This window comes from Anser brachyrhynchus, assembly GCF_964034855.1.
Source record: "Anser brachyrhynchus genome assembly, chromosome: 2".
Lineage (NCBI taxonomy): Eukaryota > Metazoa > Chordata > Aves > Anseriformes > Anatidae > Anser > Anser brachyrhynchus.
The window spans coordinates 153,447,574-153,470,580 of NC_137695.1; the positions used below are offsets into that span (position 1 = coordinate 153,447,574).

Below are 23,007 nucleotides of genomic sequence, written 5' to 3' on the forward strand. Positions count from 1 at the left end.
GATGGACTTGTCTTGAAAACAACATTGTTTCTTTCTTAATAAATATGTGGAGGTTAGATTGATTGTTGTTTGAGCCTGTAGATCAGATTAAGTTAATAGCAGCATTCAAAAAATGAATAATAATACGGAGGTATGGGTGGATGAAAAAAAGAATATAAGACAGCAACGTGTGCTTGCAGACCACAAAGCCAACTGTATATCCTGGGCTGCATCAAAAGGGGGTTTGGACCCGATGATCTTTCGAGGTCCCTTCCAGTCCCTACAATTCTGTGATACAATTCTGTGAAAAGGAGTGTAGCTAGCAACATGAGGAAGGTGATTCTCCCACTCTACTCCACTCTCATGAGACCCCACCTGCAGTACAGTATCCAGATCTGGGGCCTCCAGCACAAGAAGGATATGGAAGTATTAGAACAAGTCCAGAGGAGGGTCATTAAGATGATCAGGGGGCTGGAGCACCTCTCCTATAAAAACAGGCTGAGGGAGTTGGGGTTGTTCAGCCTGAAGAAGAGAAGGTTCCGGGGAGACCTTACAGCAGCCTTCCAGTGCCTAAAGGGGGCCTACAGAAAAGCTCAGAAGGGACTCTTTGTCAGGGGGTGTAGTGATAGGACAAGAAGGAATGGCTTTAAACTAAAAGAAGGTAGATTTAGGTTAGATATTAGGAAGAAATTCTTCACTCAGAGGGTGGTGAGGCCCTGGCACAGTCTGCCCAGAGAAGCTGTGGGTACTCCACCCCTGGAGGTGCTCAAGGCCAGGCTGGATGGGGCTTTGGACAACCTGGTCTGGTGGGAGGTGTCTCTGCCCACGGCAGGGAGGTTGGAAATAGGTGATTTTTAAGATCCCTTCCAATCCAAACCCTTCTATGATTCTATACTAAAGTATTTAATGTTTTTCCCTGCTAGTAAACCTTTGTCTTAGTAGATGCCCTGTTAAGAATTGTTTCATTATTTTGGGTTTTGACTGAAAACAATGATGAGTGTGATTTCTGATATGCTTCCCAGATAGGTTATCTCTCCTGAAGAGCAGATTTTTACCAGACTGATGCCAGTGTTATTTTCATAATAGGAGGCATTCAGTTATGTAGACTCCCAATGTCCTTGTGTACCTCCCCTAGGCTCAGGTACCATACAGCATTGCACACCCACCTAGCACTCAGACTGACCTGAGGAACTGGGTGAGAATATCTATAATTTCACTTTCCCAGATGCTAAAGAAATAGGATGCTTCATTCCACCAGTGTTTTTGGTAGACCATAAACTATTTGGGTAGGCTATTGTCTCGTGTAACAGATGATAAAAAATGGGCACAGGAGTGTTACGATGAATAGGTTGAGTGTACTCAATTTGCAGTTTCTCCCTTCTGCTTATAAAACCCATACTTCAATCTACTTCAGGGTCTTGACTATCATCTAGAAAAGTTAACAAGTTCCAGATTTGTTTACTGGTTTCTTTCATCCTTGTAGCATTAGTCTTCATGATCTCTAATATCATCTGTGTGAAGGGTCTTTGTACACATGTTTTGGCAAGTAATGTCTCTGCTCCACACGTGGAGCCAGTAAATTCTCTTAGACTGGGCTTGTTCCAGGGATTTAGGGCATATAAGATCAGCAAAGCTTTTGAGAAGGAGGTCTTTAGCTGATCACTGCACTCCTGCTAAAAGATTTCACCATTAATTTGGCAAGGTTGTTTATGACAGTCTCTCTTTAACCTCTAATATGAGCATACAGCATTTCATCATTTCTCTAGCCTGTGGGTTGTCATGGTTTTGGTTTGATGTCTACCTGGTGTACGTGTGCACAGACTCCCTTGCAGCTCTGCTCTGAGTGGATCTGTGCATGTTACCTCATCCAGTGCTGGCAGCTACATTTCTATTGATTTTTCTGTTTTTATTTAAAGGTCTTTAGTCTTTTGTTGTTATTGTTATTGTTCTGTAGATATTTACTTTTTAAGTCAGCAGAAGAAATGCTCAGAAGTGTGTGCTTCACATTCTGCTGCTTGCTCCTCCTGTAAACATCAGGCATCACTGTAGCAAAGGTCTTCAGAGTTCCTTTTAGAGTTCCTTTTTGGCACATTCTAAAACACAGTGACAAAATGCCTAATTAAATCCATTGAGGGAGATTTTAAGAGGCAGCTGTTTGACATTGGTAGCCCGTAATATAGCTAAAGGCTTGATATCAGCTTCAGGATGAAAACAATTAGGAAGATAATGCATCCTCAGGGAATTCAATACTTCATTTCCTTGAGGAATTTATTAAAAGCAGCATCTGCTCTGTGCTGTGCACTGTTGTACACTTTCTTTCAGATCCCTGAACCTGAAGTGGATTACTTGGATATATGTCTATTTGTGTGAAACATTTTATAGCACTCAGAGAAATGTAACGGGAATGCTTTCTAGGATTTTGCAGTAGGTGGAGAGGACTTAGATTTATGATGAAGACAGAAAATTTGACTGTTGGAAGTAGCATTGGCTATGCCCACTGCCAATGTAATGAGGTGCCAGGAGAGTCTGAAGGGTTGTCAGCAGAGGCTGTAGAAGTTATTCAGTTCCCTTTCCCTCTTTGTGACAACATGGGCACTCTTGTTATTTTGTGTTCACAGCCAAACTCCCCCCACTCTATTAACCATTTCATATGTCTTTACATGGCAGTTGCTGTTTGTGATTTATCTCCTGATAATGTGAGTCTTTTTTGCCCCTGAGCACACATCTTAGCACACCTATAGTTCTGTTTTCAGAGACTTCCAGATGCCTGGCACCTGTTTAGAACATAAGGCCAACCTCTTGTGGTCTGGACGCATCCCATCATCTTCAACTCCTGTTTCCATCCCTTAATTTAAATGCTGCTGTTCCTAGCTAAATACGTTTTTAATACCATAAATACTTCCTTTATCGCCCTGAATCTTCTGTCAGTCTTTGCACACTGTGTGCAGTCACTGCTAGGGAGAGTTGCAGCTCTTGACATTTCTTCAGTCTTCCTTATATATGTCCAAATTAGTGTAATCAAAACCATTTACCTAATAAGCCCAGTTTTTAAAAGAAGAGTCAGTTTTTCATTAAAGCTCTTTACACAGAGATTAAGGTTGCTTTACTCTGCCATAGCCTTATAAAAGAAAGCTAAATCCTTATACTTGCCAGTAACCTCATATCATCTGTAGCAATCACAGGAACTTGTTTTTCCATTTTCTGATAAGCCATGTACTCATTTCTACCTGCAAGCAATGAGCACTGATGATTTCATAGATTCTTGCACAGATGTTCCTGGGTATAGGAAGTTCAGTGCGATAAGCATCAGTCCCTGGTGTCTGGAAGTATCTGTTTATTCTCAGGGGATCTCATGGTGGGTGATCTCAGCTGAACATTTCACAATACAGATGTGAATGTATCACGAGACCTCCTAGTATAGCGATATCATTATACATGCTGAACAAGGGTCAGAGAGGTTTCCAGGGTATGTAAGGGAGGTTCTGCATCTCTCATCCTTCCCCTAATCCCTTGTTCCCATTCTGTTAGGTTTTAATGGGATGTTGTCTTGGCCAAGAAATGCTTCTTTCTTCTCAGGAGTATGATCAGACTATACCCAGCTCAGATGATCAGGCTGTGACAGACATTGTTACGGATGCCCTTGCTTCAAACCTACTAATGCTGCCTTACTGATCTCTCTGCACACACTGAGCTAATTCACTTCAGATGCTACAAAAGATTCTTGCCACGATTTTTCCTGGAAAAGGGCAAGATAAGACATTTCAAGCTGGATGATTCTGTTCTGCAATTGGAAATAGCTTCAGGTCCTTCTAGAGTGTACAAAAGCTTGGCATCTTCTGTTGGTCCTAAGAATGCTACTGACCCAGATTTCTTTCATCTTCATTTTCTGATTTCATCAGAAATTTCATCAGAAATCAACAGATTTCATCAAATACTATGAGCTAGAGCTGCCAGAATATGCCATTCTTGGAGACAAAATATCCTTTCACTGTGAGACTCTGCCTGGAAATGCTGCTGTTTATTCAGACAACTTGTAGACTCCATCTGTTTTTTACTTAACCACAAGGATTTAGCAATGCAGTCTTACTGCTCATCTTTCACTGAAAGTCTTGAGGTGGCTTTGATATAATGATATGACATTACATTAAATGGCAGTTATGGTTTTTTGGATGAATCTGCACATGCCATGTGTTCCAAAGGGGCCATTAAAGCAGTAGTAGCAGCTTCTCTTTCTCTCTATTGTCTTGAAGTCCTCCTGCTATAAAACCAGACGTATGGAAGGTTTCCTGTTATCAGATAAAATAATTAGCTGCCAAATAGCATTTTTGGCTGTGCTCATGATATAAGAGGAGATGGATCTACAAAATAGGAATCTTTTTTTTTATTCTGCATTAAATACATTGTATAACAAAAAGGGATTTATTTATTTATTTATCTGTGCCAGATCCAGACTTTATTTGGCTAAATGCAGAACTGAACTGGTGAAGATATCTTGTTGGTTGTTTGGGTTTATGGGCATATTCCACGCTTGGTTTTGACAAGGTATGCAGTCATACATTCCCAGAAACACTGGTTGTCAGTGCCCTCTGGAGGTCTCTAGTCCAACAAGCAAGGATGGAGAATTCAGACACTCAGAATGACCCGGAGTTGCACTTATCTCCTTGTGAAGTTGCCCTCCTGGTATTCAGACTAAACCTCCCTGACTGTGGTTTGTGGCTGCTGCCCATTTGTATGTCCTCTGTTACCACTGAGAAGAATTTGTCTCAGACATTTTTATCTCAACTTCAAGTAGCTGTGGGCCGATACTATTTAGTCTCTTTTCCAGACTACAGAAGCCCAGCTCCCTCAGCATCTTCCTCCTGGCTTCATTGTCAAACTTTCTGAGGCTGCATTCAATTTCACTGTTCATGTCACTGACAAAGATGTAAAATAGTGCTGGTCCCAATCCTGACCCCTGAGGAACACCACTCGTTACTGATCTCCACTTGGACATTGAGCCGTAGACTGCAACACTTTGAATGCAATCATCCAGCCAATTCCTTACCAACTGAGTGGTCCACCTGTCAAATCCAAGCGTCTCCAATTTAGGGACAAGTATACCAAGGGGGACAGTGTCAAAAGCTTTGCAGAAGTTTCTAGCCCTTAGTATGTATTTAAAGGAGAAAAACACTTTGAAAGTTGAAAAGAACAAAAGATCAACTTGGAAAGCCAAATCTAAGGGGAGACAGCAGTGGAAGCTTGACCTGAGAGGAAAATTTCTATTTAAAGAAAGTAGGGATGCATAGCTTCATCAGTTCATCAGCAGCTCAAGGAAAGTGCATATATTAGGTCAAGAAAAATGTTACAGATTTAAGAATTTAAATAACGATGAAATTTTGAAATGAAAAGTTGTTTTAAGTCAAGATGTTCTCCATTGGAAATATTGGTAGAAAACTGCTGATATTTAAAAATGCAGACTTCTATTTTGAATAGAATAATTATGAAAACCAATATGATTTGGAAAAATGCCACCAAATCTTTTGCACTATGCTTGAAATAGGGGAGGGGAAGGAGAGTCTTTGTTTTACTTTGCTTTTTGTCCATCTTGGGACAGAGTGTAAGAGTTAGAGGACAGAATGCATCTTCCCTTTGATTTCAAGGTCATGACTGAAAAGTACGAGATAAGCAAATGCAGAACATGGGTAACTGCAAAGTAAAACGCCAAAGAAGTATGATCTTATTTGGGAGCTGGACCTACGATACTGCTTTTGTCACCCAACCCATGACTCATATGTCAACATCTTGTTCTGTACAGTTTTAGGGTTATTTGTAACCTTATGACCTTGGATGATCCAAATGCAATCTCTCTCTCTCTCTCTCCCTCTCTCTCTCTTTTTTTTTTTTTTTTTTTCCTGCACTCTACTTTCCAAAAATTTAAGTCTGTCTATTCATCCCTTCTGGAGACTCTACTCTGTTGCTTCTCCAGATGTTCTCTGATGGTTTTCTAACTCTAGTTCAATCTGTTTTTACCAGATGAGCTCATTAGCTGCACAGATGGAACATGTGCAGCACAAGACTTTGAAATGTTCTCAGAACACAGAAAATATGTTGTTTAATATCCTAATTAGTGGAGTATGTAGTGGCAGTGTCAATTTCTTAAGGATGTCCAAATATTTTTAGGTCACTGTACTCTTAGAAAGTGTTACTCTAACTAGAAGAACACTTATGAAACATCATCAGGTCACTTTCTAACAGGGAAGTTCTTTTGTTCTAAACACTCCATGAAAAAAAAAAAAAAAAAAAGTGAAGAAAATGAAAGACCACACTGAGTTTGCCAGTATAAGCAATATTTTGGCAAAACAGTGAATATATGTAATCTTTACTCTGCAATTGTCTAAACTAAGTTAAAAAAGGCTATTCCAAACATCTGCCTACATTCTTCCCACAAATATATTTTATGAAATAATGTTATGGGAAGTTGATTTTTCATCACTCTCAGATTCTAGAAATATTAACAGTTGACTCACTGTGGATTTTTTATTTTCTTAAGATATTGAATGTTATGCTTCATGCAGAATGTTCCTTTCTTCTCCACCTACAGTGCACAGGAAGGATAAATCTGAGTGGCACTTGACATCTATAAAACTATTTTGTACATTTTCTGGGTTCAGAGTCTTATTTTACAATATGTTATGGAGATTTCATGTCTGGGATCAATTTTAATAATGTATCTAGAAACTCATGTCTGCTCTATGGAAGCTGAGACCCCAGTAATCATATTTTCCACTTACCATTACATGTCCTGCAGAATCTGACTTATATCTCTGTCCTAATGCTAGCTCACTTGTCACTAGTATTGTAATAGAGTTTCTGAGAATTCACGGGGACTGTGAGATTTGCAGCAAGAACATAAAAGTGAGGAAGGCCTGATAGTACTGTGATTACTACTGATCTTGCTGTTAGAACTGACTCTTTGTCAACCCATCTGTCTTGTGTGTGATAATAATGCAAATATTCAGCAATATTAATTCCAAAGTTCGAAGTGGGCAAGACCAAAAAACAAACTTCCACCTTGATGGCCTGGTTTAAGCCCACTGATGTAAGCTTTTCATTACTAATGCCCATCAGAGACTCAGAACTTGACCTTATATTGAACAATGCTCCTGCTATCACACCCCAGCAATGTATAGTGAGATACAAACTCTATTGAGCTGCGCCTAAATTCCTGTTGTCCTACGTTATTTCCTTGCTCCCAGCATCTATCTTGCAGTCCCTTGGAACTCATTAGCCTTCAAAATATTCCTTCCTTGGCATGCCTGCTTCTCTGTCTTACATGTACAGTCACAAATTCCAGATATATCCTGTTCTTTCCCCTTCTCATTTATATCTCAGGGCATTTAGAGGACTGTAGACAGATGTAATGTCATTTGTGTGGAAATCGTGTAATATTTAGAAATCAGTTGATTTTCATGACAAGATAACCAGTTGTTTCCATAAACTGGTGCCTTTGCTGTAGCAATGGGATCTAAGTACCAGAAAAAACTTTTACAGTGTAAACACCACAAACAGTTTGTCCTTTTAGATTATTTTTCTTATGTTAGCCCAGAATGCCAATTCTGTCCTGGGCTGAATCAAAAAAGATGTGACCAGCAGGTCGAGGGAGGTGATTGTCCTCTTCTACTCTTCCCTCCTGAGTACAACCCTGGAGCACTGCATCTGGGTTTGGGGCCTCCAGCACAAGGAAGGTGTGGATCTGTTAGAGTTGGTCCAGAGGAGGGCTACAAAGATGGTCAGAGGGCTGGAACAACTCTCCTATGAAGAAAGGCTGAGAGAGCTGGGCGTGTTCAGCCTGGAGAAGAGAAGGCTCTGGGGAGACCTCGTTAACATTTTAATGGATAAGGGAGACCTTGCAACATTTTAATACTTGAAGGGGTCTTATAAAAAGGGTGGAGAGGGACTCTTTACGCAGGTAGATAATGATAGGACAAGAGACGATGGTCTTAAACTAAAAGAGGATAGATTTAAATTAGACATTAGGAAGAAACTTTTCACTGTAAGGGCAGTGAGGCACTGGAACAGGTTGCCCAGAGAAGCTCTGGATGCCCCATCCCTGGAGGTGTTCAAGACTAGGCTGGATGGGGCCTTGGCCAACCTGATCTAGTGGGTGGCATCCCTGTCTATAGCAGGGGGGTTCGAGTTAGATGATCTTTAAGGTCCCTTTCAACCTGAGCCTTTCTATGATTCTATGTTACCTATCGTACAGAGAAATAAAAGCTATCCCTTTTCTTTGTCCCTCTGTGCCTTTGCTTTTCTTTACCTTAACTGGACTTAGGAGTATTTTTTTCAACAGGAAAGTGTCTTGTAATTTTGGGGAAAATTAATTTGGACAGAAAAAATATTACAAAATTTTGCTCTTCATATGTTTGAGAGCAGCAAGATTCTCAAGGCTTTTAGATTGGACCCTCAACAGTGCTCTTACCTTTCTGTCAAGGTTAATGCAAACTTGCCTCTTCTCTTGAGTGGTTGCACAGTGGGCATTCACATTTTCTGTGGATGGGGTGAAAATGCTTTGGTTTGCAGTGTCTGAAGGCCTGAGTTTCACAGCTTTGTTTCAGAGAGGCTGATAAAGTACTTCCCTGTCTCTGGGGTTGTGCCCCCCATTCAGATATCCACACAACACTTCTCCCTTTTTGACCGTAGACTGGAAAGATAAATCTAGACCTTAGATGTGGTTAAAGCAGGTGAAAAGACAGGATTATGCACTGAGTTGTTAAACTCTTTTTTTCTACTGGGATTACACTAAGCAATCTATGTGCTTGCCCAGAGATGACACGGAGACATGGAAAGTTATGTGGCTTCATTCAATACATTGTTTATATTTCATTTTTTCTTTCATTTTAACTTCATTATTAAGCTCCAATCCCTGAGTTCCCTTGGGAACAGCACTGCATCAGGTTGGTATTAAGTTCTTTGCAACTCTGTCAATGTAAGTGGGAACTTCCTGGGCTGCTTTTTAAAATTATTTTTGTTTTTGAGAACATTTGGAGTTACATGGTATTGGAGTTTGCTCTACAGGTGTAGATCTACTTGGGCTGGCTAAATAGTTCAGCCAATAAATGTAACCAGGAGAAAGCAGATGCATCGCCTGGCAGAGGAAGAGCACAAATTTACAACCGTTTTCCTGGAAGTGCATCCCTAGGTGTCCACTTAAATTTTATTTATTTGTTTGTAATTAACCACCGTGTCCAGATTTAGGACAGTCAATCTGCAAAAATTAGAGGCATTTCTAAAGAGTGATTAGCGGCTGCTAGCAGGCCTTGCTGAACGATCTCCCACTGTTAAGGCTGTTTGGGTCAGTCTGCAAATCAGCTGATTTGAACACATAATCTCCTTTTTGTAGTAAGGAGGATATTTAATAAAGGTTTTCTCACCAACTGTTATTTATAAATGAGTCAGAGATGGAGGACAGGAAATAATCCAGATTGCATTTATCCCTCCATCAACAATATCTGGCATGCACCCAGAAAGGCAGCATCAGAAACGTAGCTTAAAAATACTCATTTAAAGTGTTTACTGTCAGAAATTAAAAGGAGTCCACTCAACAGTATGTGTCCTGAAAACCACAGCTCATACTTTTGCAGCTAAGGATTGGCTCAAGAGTCCTTTTAGAGCAAATTACTATCAAGGAGAACACAGCATAGTTTGAGCAGAGCTCTGCAGGCCATCTTCTCATAACCCTTTCTCCTGCAATTCCAGTAGCCAGGCGAAATGGATTTAGAAATCACCATCCTTTTGAGTTTTTTTTTCCATCGGTAAAGCAGAGGAGAAGAACATGCATATCTTTTGCCTCCTCAACTTGATGAGAAAAATACCTGGGGGGAAGGGGGGGGGGGGGGGAAGAAAAAAAAAAAAAAAAAGGTTTTAAGAGTAAGATCTTACAGTACTGAAACAGTGAAATGAATACACAGAAATGTATTTTTAAACACCTTAATGAACTGGAAGGGAAGGAATATATTGCAATGCATGTAGGGCTGTAATGCTTAAAAACAGAGCTTGAGATTTCCTCATGCATTATGTAAGAGTGGTGCTGTATCTCTGGCTGGCTTGCAATTTGGAGTGTGTACACTAAGTTCAACACTGTAACTTGGTCTTCCCAGTTTTCAAAACTAAAAGAAACTTACAATTATTGTATTTTCCAACAAATTAAAAATATACCTTACTAGTAGGCAGAACTTGCTGTAAAAATGCTGCTATTCATTTAATATCCCAAAGACTTATGTAATAAAACTCATGGCTACTAAAAATACTGATTTTGTGGCTATGTCAGGCAGTCAGTCATTTTTTATTTTCTCCTTCTGTCCTCTTGAATGTGAACACAGAAATTTGCAGGGAATTGTTGCTACCGAAATATTATCTGTAGATGTACAAAGAAAGTAATTTGGGAACTTGTCCAGCACAAATCAGGAGCATAAATACACCATAAATCTGCAGACTCCAAGCTCGAAGAGTAATTGTAGAAAATGTGTTAATTACCAATATCTGGAAAAAAAAATCACAGTAGACACTTTTTTTACTTTCTCTGACATTTTAAAATTTACTTGTCAAATCCCCAGCACTGTGTTTTGTTGGTGTTTCCCTTTATTATCATGTTGAACTTTCTCTTCATTCTCATGTTGATTTTCATAGAAAACCATTGTCCTCTTATGCATTATAATGACACTGAAGATGTGAGTCACAAAACCTTAACTTATATGTGACTTTTGTTGTTGTTGTTGCTGTTGTTTTTTGTTGTTGTTTGTTTGTTAGTTTGTTTTCCTTCCTAAGGATGGCTGTTGCTGAGAACCATTACAATGTATTAATAGAAAAGTAATAGTATTCCAAAATGTTTTGAGATACTGTAGTAGTGGTGTTGGATGGCTTTTCCAAAGGGATTTAAATATCCCAGTGGTGACAGCAGAACACAGAAGAGGAAAGGCCAAGAATTTTATAAATTTGCACAATTGCCTCTTCTATAGCAAAGCTCTGAGGGACTTCGGAAGGCAGAGGAAGAGGGTCTTGAAGCTGTGCATGTTGTACACTTGTTCTGGTACCTGGTGGACACCATTTTCCAAAGAAGATCTGGTGGTGATGGAGCCTAGGACAGGATGTTGTTTCCATCTCTCCATGGTTTCTCTATTTGTAAAATAAGGGAGTCACCCTATTTTGACACCTATTCACACTGATGCTCATGTAACCTACACTAAGTTTCCCTCCTATGGCTTACTCAGCTAACACCACTGGATATCTAAGTATATCCAACAGCCACAACAGCTACAAGTCGCTATAAGGACCCTTGAAAAGCTTCCTTGGTCACCTCAGGCTTTAGCCATAGTGGAAGGACTGTTAAATAATTTACTTTTAATTCCTGTTTATCATGAGCCACCAAATGGCTCCCAGATACCCAGACCTTTGCAAGAATGCAGTCTCAGTCCTCACAAACTATCTATAATCACTGGACTGTCAGGACTTACTGGTTCCTCTTTGCTACATGTGTTGATTCACAGACATTTTCATATCTTCACAGGATGGGAACTGTTTCTTGCTCATATTAACAATAGAAACAAGGGACTGTGAAGGGATTTACTTATGGGGTTGGGTCATGGCAATGGGCTATTTAAATACTTGTGTGACTTTTGTCTGTATATCTGGATTTGATTATTGAGCACTTTTTTACTCATCAACAAAGTAAATAGGTTTATTGCACTTGAAGAGGCCTCTCTTCTCAAGTGACAGATTATTGCACCTACTCAAATTTTTGTGAGTGGAATGAAAAATGCTACTATTAAAGAGCCAAGGCTTTTCATTGATCTAAATGTTCGTCTTTTAACAACTTTGGCAACATCAAGGAGCTTTAAAGTGGAAGTAAATTATATCGGTATGTTTTAGTTTAAACATGAGTTTAAATGTGGTTTAAGCTAACTTTAAGGCCAGTTCTGGAGGCCTTAATGGAATTGGGAATGATGCCCAGAGCAAACACATTGCCTATTTGGCAGCAATTAGCAATGTGTTAACAATTTAGTGTTCTAAATAAAAGATAACTAATTACTGAGACGCTTAAATACAACTTCAAATGCAGCAGTAGCAGGTTTAGAATTTTTATTTATTTATTTTTTTATTTTTAATAAAACCTGAGACAGCTAGCAAAGAAGCTGTAGAAGACAGTCAAAGAACTGTGCAGAGGTATCCTGACGGACAGACAAACGGATGGATGGATGGATGGATGGCTTTTGGGCTGTGGGATGGTTATTCTTGAAGATGCTTTTCCCAACAGAACCTTTGGTTGGTGTATTTTTTCCATGGACAGCTAGCATAAAAAAACACTTTTTTTTTTTTTCATTCATCTGGAACTGTAAATAAGACAAAACACTGGGGAACTAGGGAATATATAGTATAGTATGCGTTAGCCAGGAATAGATGAGAATACCTTAGCAGTTTCTAGACTCTGACTTTCCTTGTCTGCACTTTGTCGCGTTATACACTCATTCTTTGCAGCCCTCAAATCTTAGAACTGGAAAGAGTTTCTGGACCACATGGGTCCAGGCAGAGTGCTCTGCTTGATGCCCATGTGCAGTTCAGGTTTTCTCTGCAGTAATCCTGGTAGAAAAGACATATATTTGCTTTGTTACTGATTTGACTTGCACCCTCCCTGCATCATGAGCATGGCTGGTGCTGTTAAATATCATGCAGAAAGCAGAGTGCATAAGGTAATTAACTTTTGCCCTCTGTATGTTTTCCTATGAGCTAAGATACCCCAGAACTCTCTCTCTCTTTTTTTTTTCTTTTTTTTTTTTTTTTTCTCAGTAATAGTGACCTAAATCTGTGTCCTGGAGTGGCATTTCATTACATGAAATCCCTTTTATACCTCAATTTACTATAGAACTTCTCATATTTTGCATTAATATTATAGTTTTTGGTTTTGTTTTTCTAATTTGATGAGGAAATGTAGATCAGAAAATGGAATTTTGGCAGTATCCTTCCCATAAAACTTTTTCTTCTATGCTCACAATGATGGTAAAAATTTTTGCACTTCCAACAGGTGAAACTCTAAAGTTATAAAGCTTCATTTGCACTCATCTAACTTATATGGCCCACAGTGACTCCATGTACAACAAAAGAATGTGCCAAAAGGTGCAGGTGGTAAATCACTGTAGAAATATCTCAGTTGCTTAGCTGTGTGGACCAAGGCAAAATCATGTGAATTACAGTGTTAGACTTTGTAGAGCTATCACAGACAAAGGAAAGACCTAAGAGCCTCACGACGACCTTAGTATGTGGTTGTTTAGGTGCTACAAAGGATGGATAAGGAAGTTCATCACAGTACTTAGAGGAAATGCATGTCTTTTTTTTTTTTTTTTTTTTTTTTAATTGTTATAGACATTGTATAGCTTCATTGCTTAGCACTGGGAATCTGTCAGGGAGCTGAACTGCATGCATGTTTTATTACAGGTGTGGAGATGAACAAAACATTTTTCAGATAGAGGTGGGTGTCCTTGTGCATCAAAATGTTCACAGCCAGTTAGCCAGATTTTGATTTCAGAGGTTTGCTCGCCTTTCTGTAACCTTGTTCCTATTCAAGTCGAAGGGCTGGGTTATTGTAAGAAGTCAGTTGTGGTATTAGTGATATTGCAAGAAGAGACAAAATGATGAAGCCATCCTAACAAGGTCCGTGATGGGGATTGGTTTCAGGTTTCAGATCAGGTTGCCCAGAGAGGTTGTGGAGTCTCCTTCTCTGGAGATACTCAAAAGTAGCCTGGATGCCATCCTGTGCAATGTGCTCTAGGCAATCCTACTCGGCAAGGGGGTTGGACTAGGTGATCTTCAGAGGTCCCTGCCAACCTCAGACATTCTGTGATTCTGTGATCATCTGCATAGCACAGAGGGTCCTGAGTGGGTGCACGTGGAGATGGTGGGCTCACAGGCCTTCTCCCTGTCTCCTCATGGATTTATGGGATGCCTTGTTTTGGATACAAGACACGCACAAATGTGGATAAGCCTGAGGAGGAGGAGGCCATAAAAGGGCCTCATCTCATGTGCTTTCACACTGCAACACCATGACCTTTATCTTGCTTGGTGACTCAAAAGGCAACTACTGGTGCCTGAGGAAGCCTTTGAGCTGGAAAGAGGCCCTAGAGCCATCTGCCAATGAACAGGCAACAACAGCTACAGAGTGGCATACCCCTCTGCCAGAGCCAAACAACCAGGGTAAAACAAACTGCACATATCACAATTTCTTCTTCTGTATCAGAGGGGTCTTGACATGTGTGCCTATGTTCCTACGGGGAAAGAGACCTCTGTTCAGAGAGCAGAGGTCTGGAAAAGGCTGAATACCACCAAACTGGGCCTATGTGGTTTGAATGTCAGTCCAAGCTGCAGAGTATTTGCCCCTGGCTGGTATCAGAAGGGTTATACAGAAAAGCAATGGCTTTTTGAATTTTTTTCTTTGGTTTCCTTGTAGTCTCTTTGAATCCGATGGGATTTTTATTAAGGACAGATCACCACAGGGTTCACAGCCCCCTTTTCTCTGGAACAGTTTCCAAGCTGTGTTTCTTTGTTTGTAGGCCATTGCCAAGACATCCACCACCATGACCCCCACCGTCCCTGCCACGACAGAGGCCTACACACGGACTCAGTACTGTAAGTGGCCGTGCGAGTGTCCGAAGTCCCCACCTCGGTGCTCGGTAGGAGTCAGCCTGGTCACAGACGGCTGCGATTGCTGCAAGACGTGTGCCAAGCAGCGTGGAGAAAGTTGCACTGAGGCCGATACCTGTGATTTTCACAGGGGCCTGTACTGTGACTACAGTGGAGACAGACCTAGGTACGAAATAGGAGTATGTGCACGTAAGTGATGTACATATATTTTTGACTTAGATATACCTTGGCAGCTCCCCTTGGTCTGAGCTGAAATTTATCTCATTAAATACCTGACTGCAAATTCGTCAGCTCCTTCACTCTTCTTCTTCCATGTCCTTATAGCTGTCTTCATTCTCAGGGCAGTTGACTGGATGAGAAATGGCATCTGTATTCTTACTCTTTGGGTTAGCTGTTGCCAAGAACAAGGAGCAACCAGCATTGGAAGGTCTTTGGATCTGCAAGTAGATTATTCTATATTTCCTGTAACAGGAGGAGGTGCTGTAGTGGGCTGGGGCTGTAGGAAGGATAGATGTGTAACTGGCTTTAACAACAAGCAGTATGGGCATCTACATGAAAAGCATGCCACTAAGGAGAGTCTTATGGCTTATTCCCAATAGTGGATTCAAAGGAAGAAGAGCACACTTTGTAGGATACAAACAAAACAAAAAAATAAACTGTATGTTGTCTCAAAGCTACCACAGCCTTCCTAGGCTTCTTTAAAGACCTTCATGCTGCATCATGTTTACTTACTTTTATGTTTGCTTTCTTAGATGGATTTCATAATCTGTAGTCCTCCAGTACATCCCAGACATTTGGTACGCTTGTGGCAACAGCACTGTGATGTAGGAGAGTTGATCCCCAGCCTCCCTAGTGAGGTCTGGAAGGTTTCCCAATCCCATGCATGTTCACATCCTTACTGTCATGACAATGTACCTCCATATATGACATATTTGGTTGTATGGTGAAGGGTCTTGTGGTGTGCACAGCTGAGGGACACGAGAAGCTACGTTAGAAGGTGAAGCTGCTTATCTCTGGCTGCCACAGAAAGTTGTGGTCTTCCCCTTGCTTTCAGCATGTGGGTGGATGCAGATGACAGGATGTGCTGACATGTTCTTTCCCATACCCTGGGCTGTATACAGGCTGCATCATTCCATTCTGAGTACACCAGATATTGCCCTGACTGCAGGGGGACTGAAGGCAAGTGTGGGACTCCTGTACTGGGAGCTGGGAGCTAACTGCTTTGAGGAATTTACTTTGCAGCTGGATGCCAAAAACTCTAGCTCTAGAGAATCCAAGGCATGCAGGACTTCAGGACCAACATAATTTGTGGACAATAAAGAACTTGAAAGACCTAGAAACCAGGGTCAGGAAACGAAATGGGGTGAAACTGTGGGAAATACACAATGTATGTGGACTGGCATGTTGCAGTATGGCCCAGACATGAGACAGGAACCTGCTGGGAGTCACTACAGCTCTCTTTATGTTGTTGGATTATCTCTGCCCGGAAGCAGAGACAGCAGGGTGCAGAACACACATTCAGGTGGGGAGGTAGCCTTTGTGCACGTGGGGATGGCAATTTTGAAGTGCTCCCCTGTTGCCTAATTTACTGCAGACTCAGTGTGATTCTGCACGAAGGCATTCTACTACGCCTATGTCTACGTTTGGGGATGTTCTCACGGTGAACATCTTGATGTGTGAGGCCTTCAGGAGGCTGAGCTAGCACAATCCTGGAGGGGTATGCTTGTAACAAATAGGAAATCAACAGGAAATCCAGCATTTTCTTGAACTGTCATAATTCATGTGTGCACCTAGAAGCATAACTGAGCCCTCTGCTCTGGCTCCAGAACCGAGTGACAGCTTTTCAATACAAAGGCTGAAGCATTATCAATACTGGAGCTGAGCACAAACTGGAGATCTGGATCTGTACTTCAAGTTCCAAGAAGCCTATTTTTAATTATTTTGTGCAAATGAAGGGTTTTGTGTTTGATATTTTAATTCAGCTCATTATAAAAATAGGCAGCTTTTGCGGATTTTAATCCAGCAGTTCAATTTGTGCTGGCCTTGAAGCACAACTGCACTGCAGCTCCATTTCCGACCAGACATAAAACTTGAGCAACCCGATCAGTGCGTGCACACTGCCTCCATGTGACCAAACGAGAAACTGAAGCTTGAATTCCATTAGATTCCTGCCACTGATTCCAAAATCATTGTTCATAACTTTAAAAAAAAAAAAAAGTGTTTTTTTTTTTTTAATACAAATTTTGTCTTATTTCCTGGATCAATATGATTCCTTCTCAGGGGCAATGAAAAGGCTTGATCTTTCATGCTTTTATTTACAAATATTCATCAAATAATAATTTTCATAGCATTACTATGTTTTTCTTCATTTTCTAAGGAAACTGTTTTATGATAAAGTGGTAGGGCTCTTGTTACCTAAATACAGTCTGTGCCAATTGAGGTGCTCCTTTGCTACCTTGGCTGTCCTCCTACTGCTGCTTCTGAAGGTTACAAATGTCACACAGAACTATGACATATTTGCAACTGCATGTAGTCCTCTCATACATCCCTAAAAATGTCAAATTTCACTCGATGTCAGTTTAAGTTACTTGGATTGCTCCTGTTGCAAACTACTTCTAACAGCGTGCCATGAAATTATCATGTTTATGCATGAAACGTTTTATTTTCTAACTCTTTTTTTTTTTCCATGATGCATTAGAAGATTCATTTTTGCTGTGATTCAGAACCAAAACAGTTTCCTAGATGGCGTGATCACATTTGGCTCAGCGTCATGCTGAACACATCACTGCAGCACTGTCATTTCTCCACGTTGGCTCCATTAGCCCAGGGAGCAGCTTGCTAAAGAAACACTTTAACACTGTTTGTTGACAGCATTATTTTAATGGTGCTCTGTGTGTCTTTTTCTCTCTCTCTTTTTTTTTTTTTATTTTCATTCCTTTCAGAGATTGTCGGTGTAGGATGCGTCCTCAACGGAGTCAGATATAATAATGGGGATACATTTCAGCCTAACTGCAAATACAACTGCACATGCATTAATGGGGCTGTGGGCTGCATTCCCATGTGCACAAACTCACGCCCTCCCCTTGTCTGGTGCCCAAACCCAAAGCTGATTAAGATGGCGGGGAAGTGCTGCGAGCAGTGGGTTTGCGATGACTCCAAGAAAATCAGGAAGACATCTCCACGCCACATCTCTTCTGCAGGTACGGCAGGAGTTTGGTGGACCTCTCCTTGGCCATCAGGGAGCTGAAGTCAGTGTCTGCAACCAAAGCATCATCTTGCACTGTCAAACTTGGCAAGTGTCTTGTCTTTGTGTGAGCAAGGCACAGACACTCTTATATAGAGTGTAGTGAAGCACAGAAGGTGCAAACACCAGTGGTGCAGCAGTATGAGACGCATTAAACATGCTTGTGTGACAAAAGCCCCTCTGAAACACACATCTGCTGATACTTTTAAGATGTGACAAGTCCTTTTTACTTCACCAGTTTTTCATCAGTGTAGTTCCTCTGAAAAGCAAAATTATCTCTTTTTAATTTGGCACTGGGGCTTTCTGTCTGGGCTGTTTTGTGCTAGTCATATGATTTTAAAGCTCCTGTAGCTTAATAATCCCAAACTCAGACACACCTTGCAAACAGTTATTGTAGCAGAAGTTTCACTGACAATTTTAAAATTAGGCTAAATTGTCTTTGTGTTTGTATTGCTTTTTAGCAATTATGTTCAACTGGACTGACATCATTATTAAACTACCTGTGTTACGTGTCATATGTTATCTTCTTCCCCCACACCCATATTCACAGTGAGGATCACTTAGCTGTCTGCATAGAGGTGGTACCATTTGCCTCACACATGGTCCCTAAACTTTAGGATGTGTGTGCTTTTCCATATAGATAAATTTATCTTCAAAGCACTGTGATGCAATGTAGTGATGCTAGTCACATTAGCCCCATTCTACAGAATACCTCACAAAAGCAGAGCTGAAGGAGATGTAGGGTGTTTGAACAGGGAACCAGGATTTGTTTCCTTAATGGTATGTTTTGTTTGTTTGATTTTCTCCATCAACGGGCACGTTGTAAAAAACAAATCCATTTTGTGGGTTAAAACCACCAGAGTTTAGTTCTCATTACTATTTCTGGTAGCTTTTGAAAATAAGTCCAAATCCAAAACATCTATTACTGAATTTGGCTTTTTCTCTTCATGAACTATAGCCTCAAATGAGCACAATACATCTTCTCTTGCCTAACTTTTTCTCTTAAAAGTAGAAGTGAAGATAGTTTTTACAGTATTTAATATAACTATAAATATAGTATTTAATATTGATGATTAACGTTATAACAAGCAAGCTCAGCCCAGCAGTTTCTACCAGAGCTGTGCCTGTGGGCTGTGCTGTGAGCTACAGACCAATGGGGACTTTTGACAAGGCTGTGAAGGAACCTGACCTGGGGTTGATGGCTGCTTTCATAACAGAGCCCACCCTTTTCTCAAGTGATTCCTGAGCTCCCTGTGAGCTATTCAAGCTGCTCTTCCTTCCAATGAAAGGCAGTGGCTGCTTCCCAAACCCCTCAGCCGTCCATCAAAGACTGTTGACCACTTTCTGCTAGAGGGAATCAATTGAACGGGCTCTTAAATAACCCTTCATGGTGAGATTAGATCTCATCTCTTTCTGCATCAACTGGTGCAGGCTTCTGTAATGAAGTGTTTGCGTTGTGGTTGCACTTGGGGGCCCCAGACAAGGACCCCCTTATGTGAGGCTATAAAGAGAAAAAAATAAATGAACCCCAGCCCCGAGCACTTGAGGGTCTGACACAAGTAGGTCAGCGGCAAAGGGGGTGGGATGGGGAGGTAACAAAGCAAGCGGAGGTTCGCAGGGATGCTGAGCAACTACGCTGTGATTTAATTATTTGGGTTAGTGGCCTGAATGTGTAATGAGCTGGGGCGAGGATGTTTAATAAGGAAAGTTGCCCAGCTGAATAATGTGCGGTTGATCTGGTCTCTGCAGCGTACGAGGGGGAGGATGAAGCCTGGCAGAAGAACTGCATTGTTCACACCTCGCCCTGGAGTCCCTGCTCAAAGACCTGCGGGCTGGGCATCTCCACCCGGATTTCCAACGACAACGACCAGTGCCGGCTCATGAAGGAAAGTCGCCTGTGCAACATGCGGCCCTGCGAGGTGGACATAACCAAGCACATTAAGGTGGGGACTGTTTCTCTGTGCATCCCCTGAGCTTTGCCTGGACACGGGGTCAGACATGTTTGGCAGCATTCTGGCCTCTGAGAACTGCACTTATGAACTCGGAGGCCATTAGCAAGCACATGTGGACTCACTGTGATGCAGAGAGGTCAAAATGTCTCCTCCCTGTGCTTCCACACACCGGTATGAAAATCTTCCCCTGAGAGCTTTAATTCCAGCCAAAAATGCTCCGTACAAGGAAAGGCAAGCCAAGCCTGCCTACTGTGCTTGCTGCTTGTGCAGACAGACCTGTGACTCAGCTAGCAGAAAAGCAACGGTGCACTGCTGGTCATAGTTATAAACTGTATTATGCGAGTATCCTACCTGCAGCTTCTTGGTTCGTAGGTCTAAGAGTGTCAGTCTGTCACACCTCTAGATCAGGTCTGTAAAATGCTTTCTAGCAGCTTCACAACATTTAAATATCAGGAAGGTGGTTTGCATGTCCCACCTACCTGTGTCAGCATGAAGTAATGAAAATTAATCTGACTCTTTTTGTGTTCTCTGGTTTAGCCTGGGAAGAAATGCCTGGCTGTCTACAGGGCCAGCGAACCAATGAACTACACCATCTCAGGATGTGTGAGCAAAAGTCCTTATAGACCCAAATATTGTGGCGTCTGCACAGACAACAGGTGCTGCACACCCTACAAGTCCAAGACTATTGAAGTGAGGTTTGAGTGCCCAGATGGAACTGAGATTTCCTGGAAAATCATGTGGATCAATGCTTGTTTTTGCAACCTGAACTGCAAGAACCCCAATGACATCTTTGCCGACTTGGCTCATTATCACGATTACTCTGAAATTGCTAATTAAATTGGCTGAATGCTGGAATTGACCCATTGCTCTGATTTTACAGAGGTTTTAAAATAAAAGGAGAATCTTTCATCCAGTGCCAATGTACAATTTCATTTATTTATTTATTTATTTGTTTTTCCTGAGTTAGGATGTTAAATCTCCTTGTTTTGACACACTGTTCTTGGAGAGGCCTTGAACAAACAGGGTTTTCAGCTCTAACAGACCTCCATCTATTAATGGCAGCCAGAAATTCCTCTATGCACAGACTCCAGGACTTAAATGACAGTCCTGTTGGCACTAGCATTTATTAGGTCAGCAGTTTAATCGCCCAAAGGAAAAAATATTATACTGCTATGACAGCAAAAGTATGGCTGTCAGTAGCTTAGACATCCTTACTATCATTTCTTGACTAATGTGTTCTAAGCTGGAAAATTAGCATCGACGTATACTTCACCTCCCACAGCAGACTTCAGTCTTTGATGCTGGTGACCCTCAGAACTAGGCCCATTCTCTATCACACTGACAATAGTCCTTAGAAAATCCTCCTCTATCATTCTCATTCAGATTCCATGCCATGGTGAAGTTCATGGGAAAGCCCTGCAGCGAAGATGGTTTCTCCTGAAATCTCTGCCGAGGAGGAGTCCCTGCCTCACTGCACTAGGATGGGTGAAAGATCCTCTGCGTCCTGCTCTCCTTGGTCTCTCAGTCTCTTGGAGTATATTATGCCAGGGATATTTTCAGTTTCACTACAGCCTGAATGCTCTGAATCCAAAATGCCCACCTCAGAGCTCATATTTGTGGGGATTCCTCTTGCCCAGGGACTCCACATTGCTCATAGGCTATCTATGCAGATCTGCAGGTCTGTAGGAGGAGCTGTAGAGAGCCAGAGGAGAGATGAAGGACAACGCCTCACATGCTCCTTTCTTCACATAGAAATGGTGTGGTCTGTGCCTGGAGACCACCTCTTCTACCCTGTGGTGTTACCAGCAGGCAGGTCCTGCTTCCTACTGGCACCTTGTCAGTGGCACGTACCTTTGTTTTACATGGCTGAGGTAGAGGAAGGGAGACACGTGCTAAATGAGAAAGCAGGTGTTAGGCTTCCCAGCAGCTTTGTGGGTGAGTGGCTGTGAAAGGAGGGGACAGCTGCTGTCATAGCCTCTGGTGCATCAGTCACAAATGGGCTGCTGCTTGGAGTAAAGTGTTCTGCAGAAGTGATTTCACACACAAATATTATATAAGAGCAGAAAAACGCAGTTGTTGACATTTTAGGCAATACCTTTTTCATCACTGAAGCTTGCTGGAGACAGTTTTTCTCCAGTGAGTTGTAGCTACAGCCCTCATGCACCAGGGCACGTTCACCAGTGCTTCACTTGGGAGAGCTGAGCAGTAGAAATGTGTCTCTGCATGGGAAAGTACTATATCTGTTTGCAAATTCCCTGGGGCACAGGAGAACTGCTGAGTGAGACATGGGCTGGAGATTGACCCACACAGGGCTGAACTTCAGATGATGCAAACTGCTTTTAAATCAGTCATTTATTTAGCTTTAGTTCCAGTCTGACTTCATCTTGATAAGCCAGAGGAAGCTAGATTACTTCCCAGGAGACATAAATCTTTCTGGCTAATGACAAATTAATGCTTCTTGTGAGTAGGCTGAAAATAATGCAATTCCTATGTAAAACTTGTAGGAGAAATGCTGTAAATCCTCAAAACTGGAATTCAAGAGAAGCTTTGTTTGTATACAAGGATTTGGCCCATACATTTTTCACAGAGCTGGGTTATTCCTTAATCCAAAGCTCTTTACTAATTCTTTTGAAGCTTCTCAGAACTCCCCAGTGGCAGAAAAGAATGGTGATCCCTGTGTGCATGTTCCAGCATATATGCAAAATGCCTGTTCTGCTCATTCCTCGGGTGACAAGAAATTAAGACATTGCCACTTTGCAATATTCAGCCTCCCAGCTGCCTTTGGCTGTGATGATATGAGAGGATAGATCACGTCTGATCTATTCATCTCAAATCAGATAGTAGCTCAACACTTGCAAGACTGAGTATGTCACATTTTAAACTCCATCACCTGGAAAAAAAGGTCCATGGAGACATAAGAAAATGAGGCCTTAGCCAAGAAGTTGACAATGCTTTCCAAAAGAAGAAATAGTTGTTTTGAGGTGCTTTGTAGGGAGGCCAGCCCATGAATTCAATAAGATCACCCCTAAATATGATTCGGAATATCGTGTTCTAGATTTGGACCACTTAAAAAAAAAATGTGTATATATATATATATATACACACATGTATATACATATATGTTTGTTTATATCTATATATGTAGATGTATATATGTGTAAATAT

At 41.4% G+C, this 23,007-nt stretch overlaps 1 protein-coding gene across 3 annotated transcripts in view; it reads left to right on the forward strand.

Annotated features, from left to right (window-relative positions):
* The window catches only part of CCN4 (cellular communication network factor 4), a 36,645-nt gene extending 15,888 nt beyond the window's left edge, over positions 1–20,757 (forward strand). For all 3 annotated transcript variants that reach the window (XM_080580714.1, XM_080580713.1, XM_080580715.1), the window contains exons 2-5: positions 14,556–14,835; positions 17,589–17,846; positions 19,640–19,833; positions 20,380–20,757. In XM_080580714.1, coding sequence (XP_080436840.1) covers positions 14,556–14,835; positions 17,589–17,846; positions 19,640–19,833; positions 20,380–20,679 — 1,032 coding nt within the window. In that variant the 3' untranslated portion in view covers positions 20,680–20,757. The remainder of the gene's footprint in view (positions 1–14,555; positions 14,836–17,588; positions 17,847–19,639; positions 19,834–20,379) is intronic.
* Positions 20,758–23,007: the final 2,250 nt, after the last annotated feature.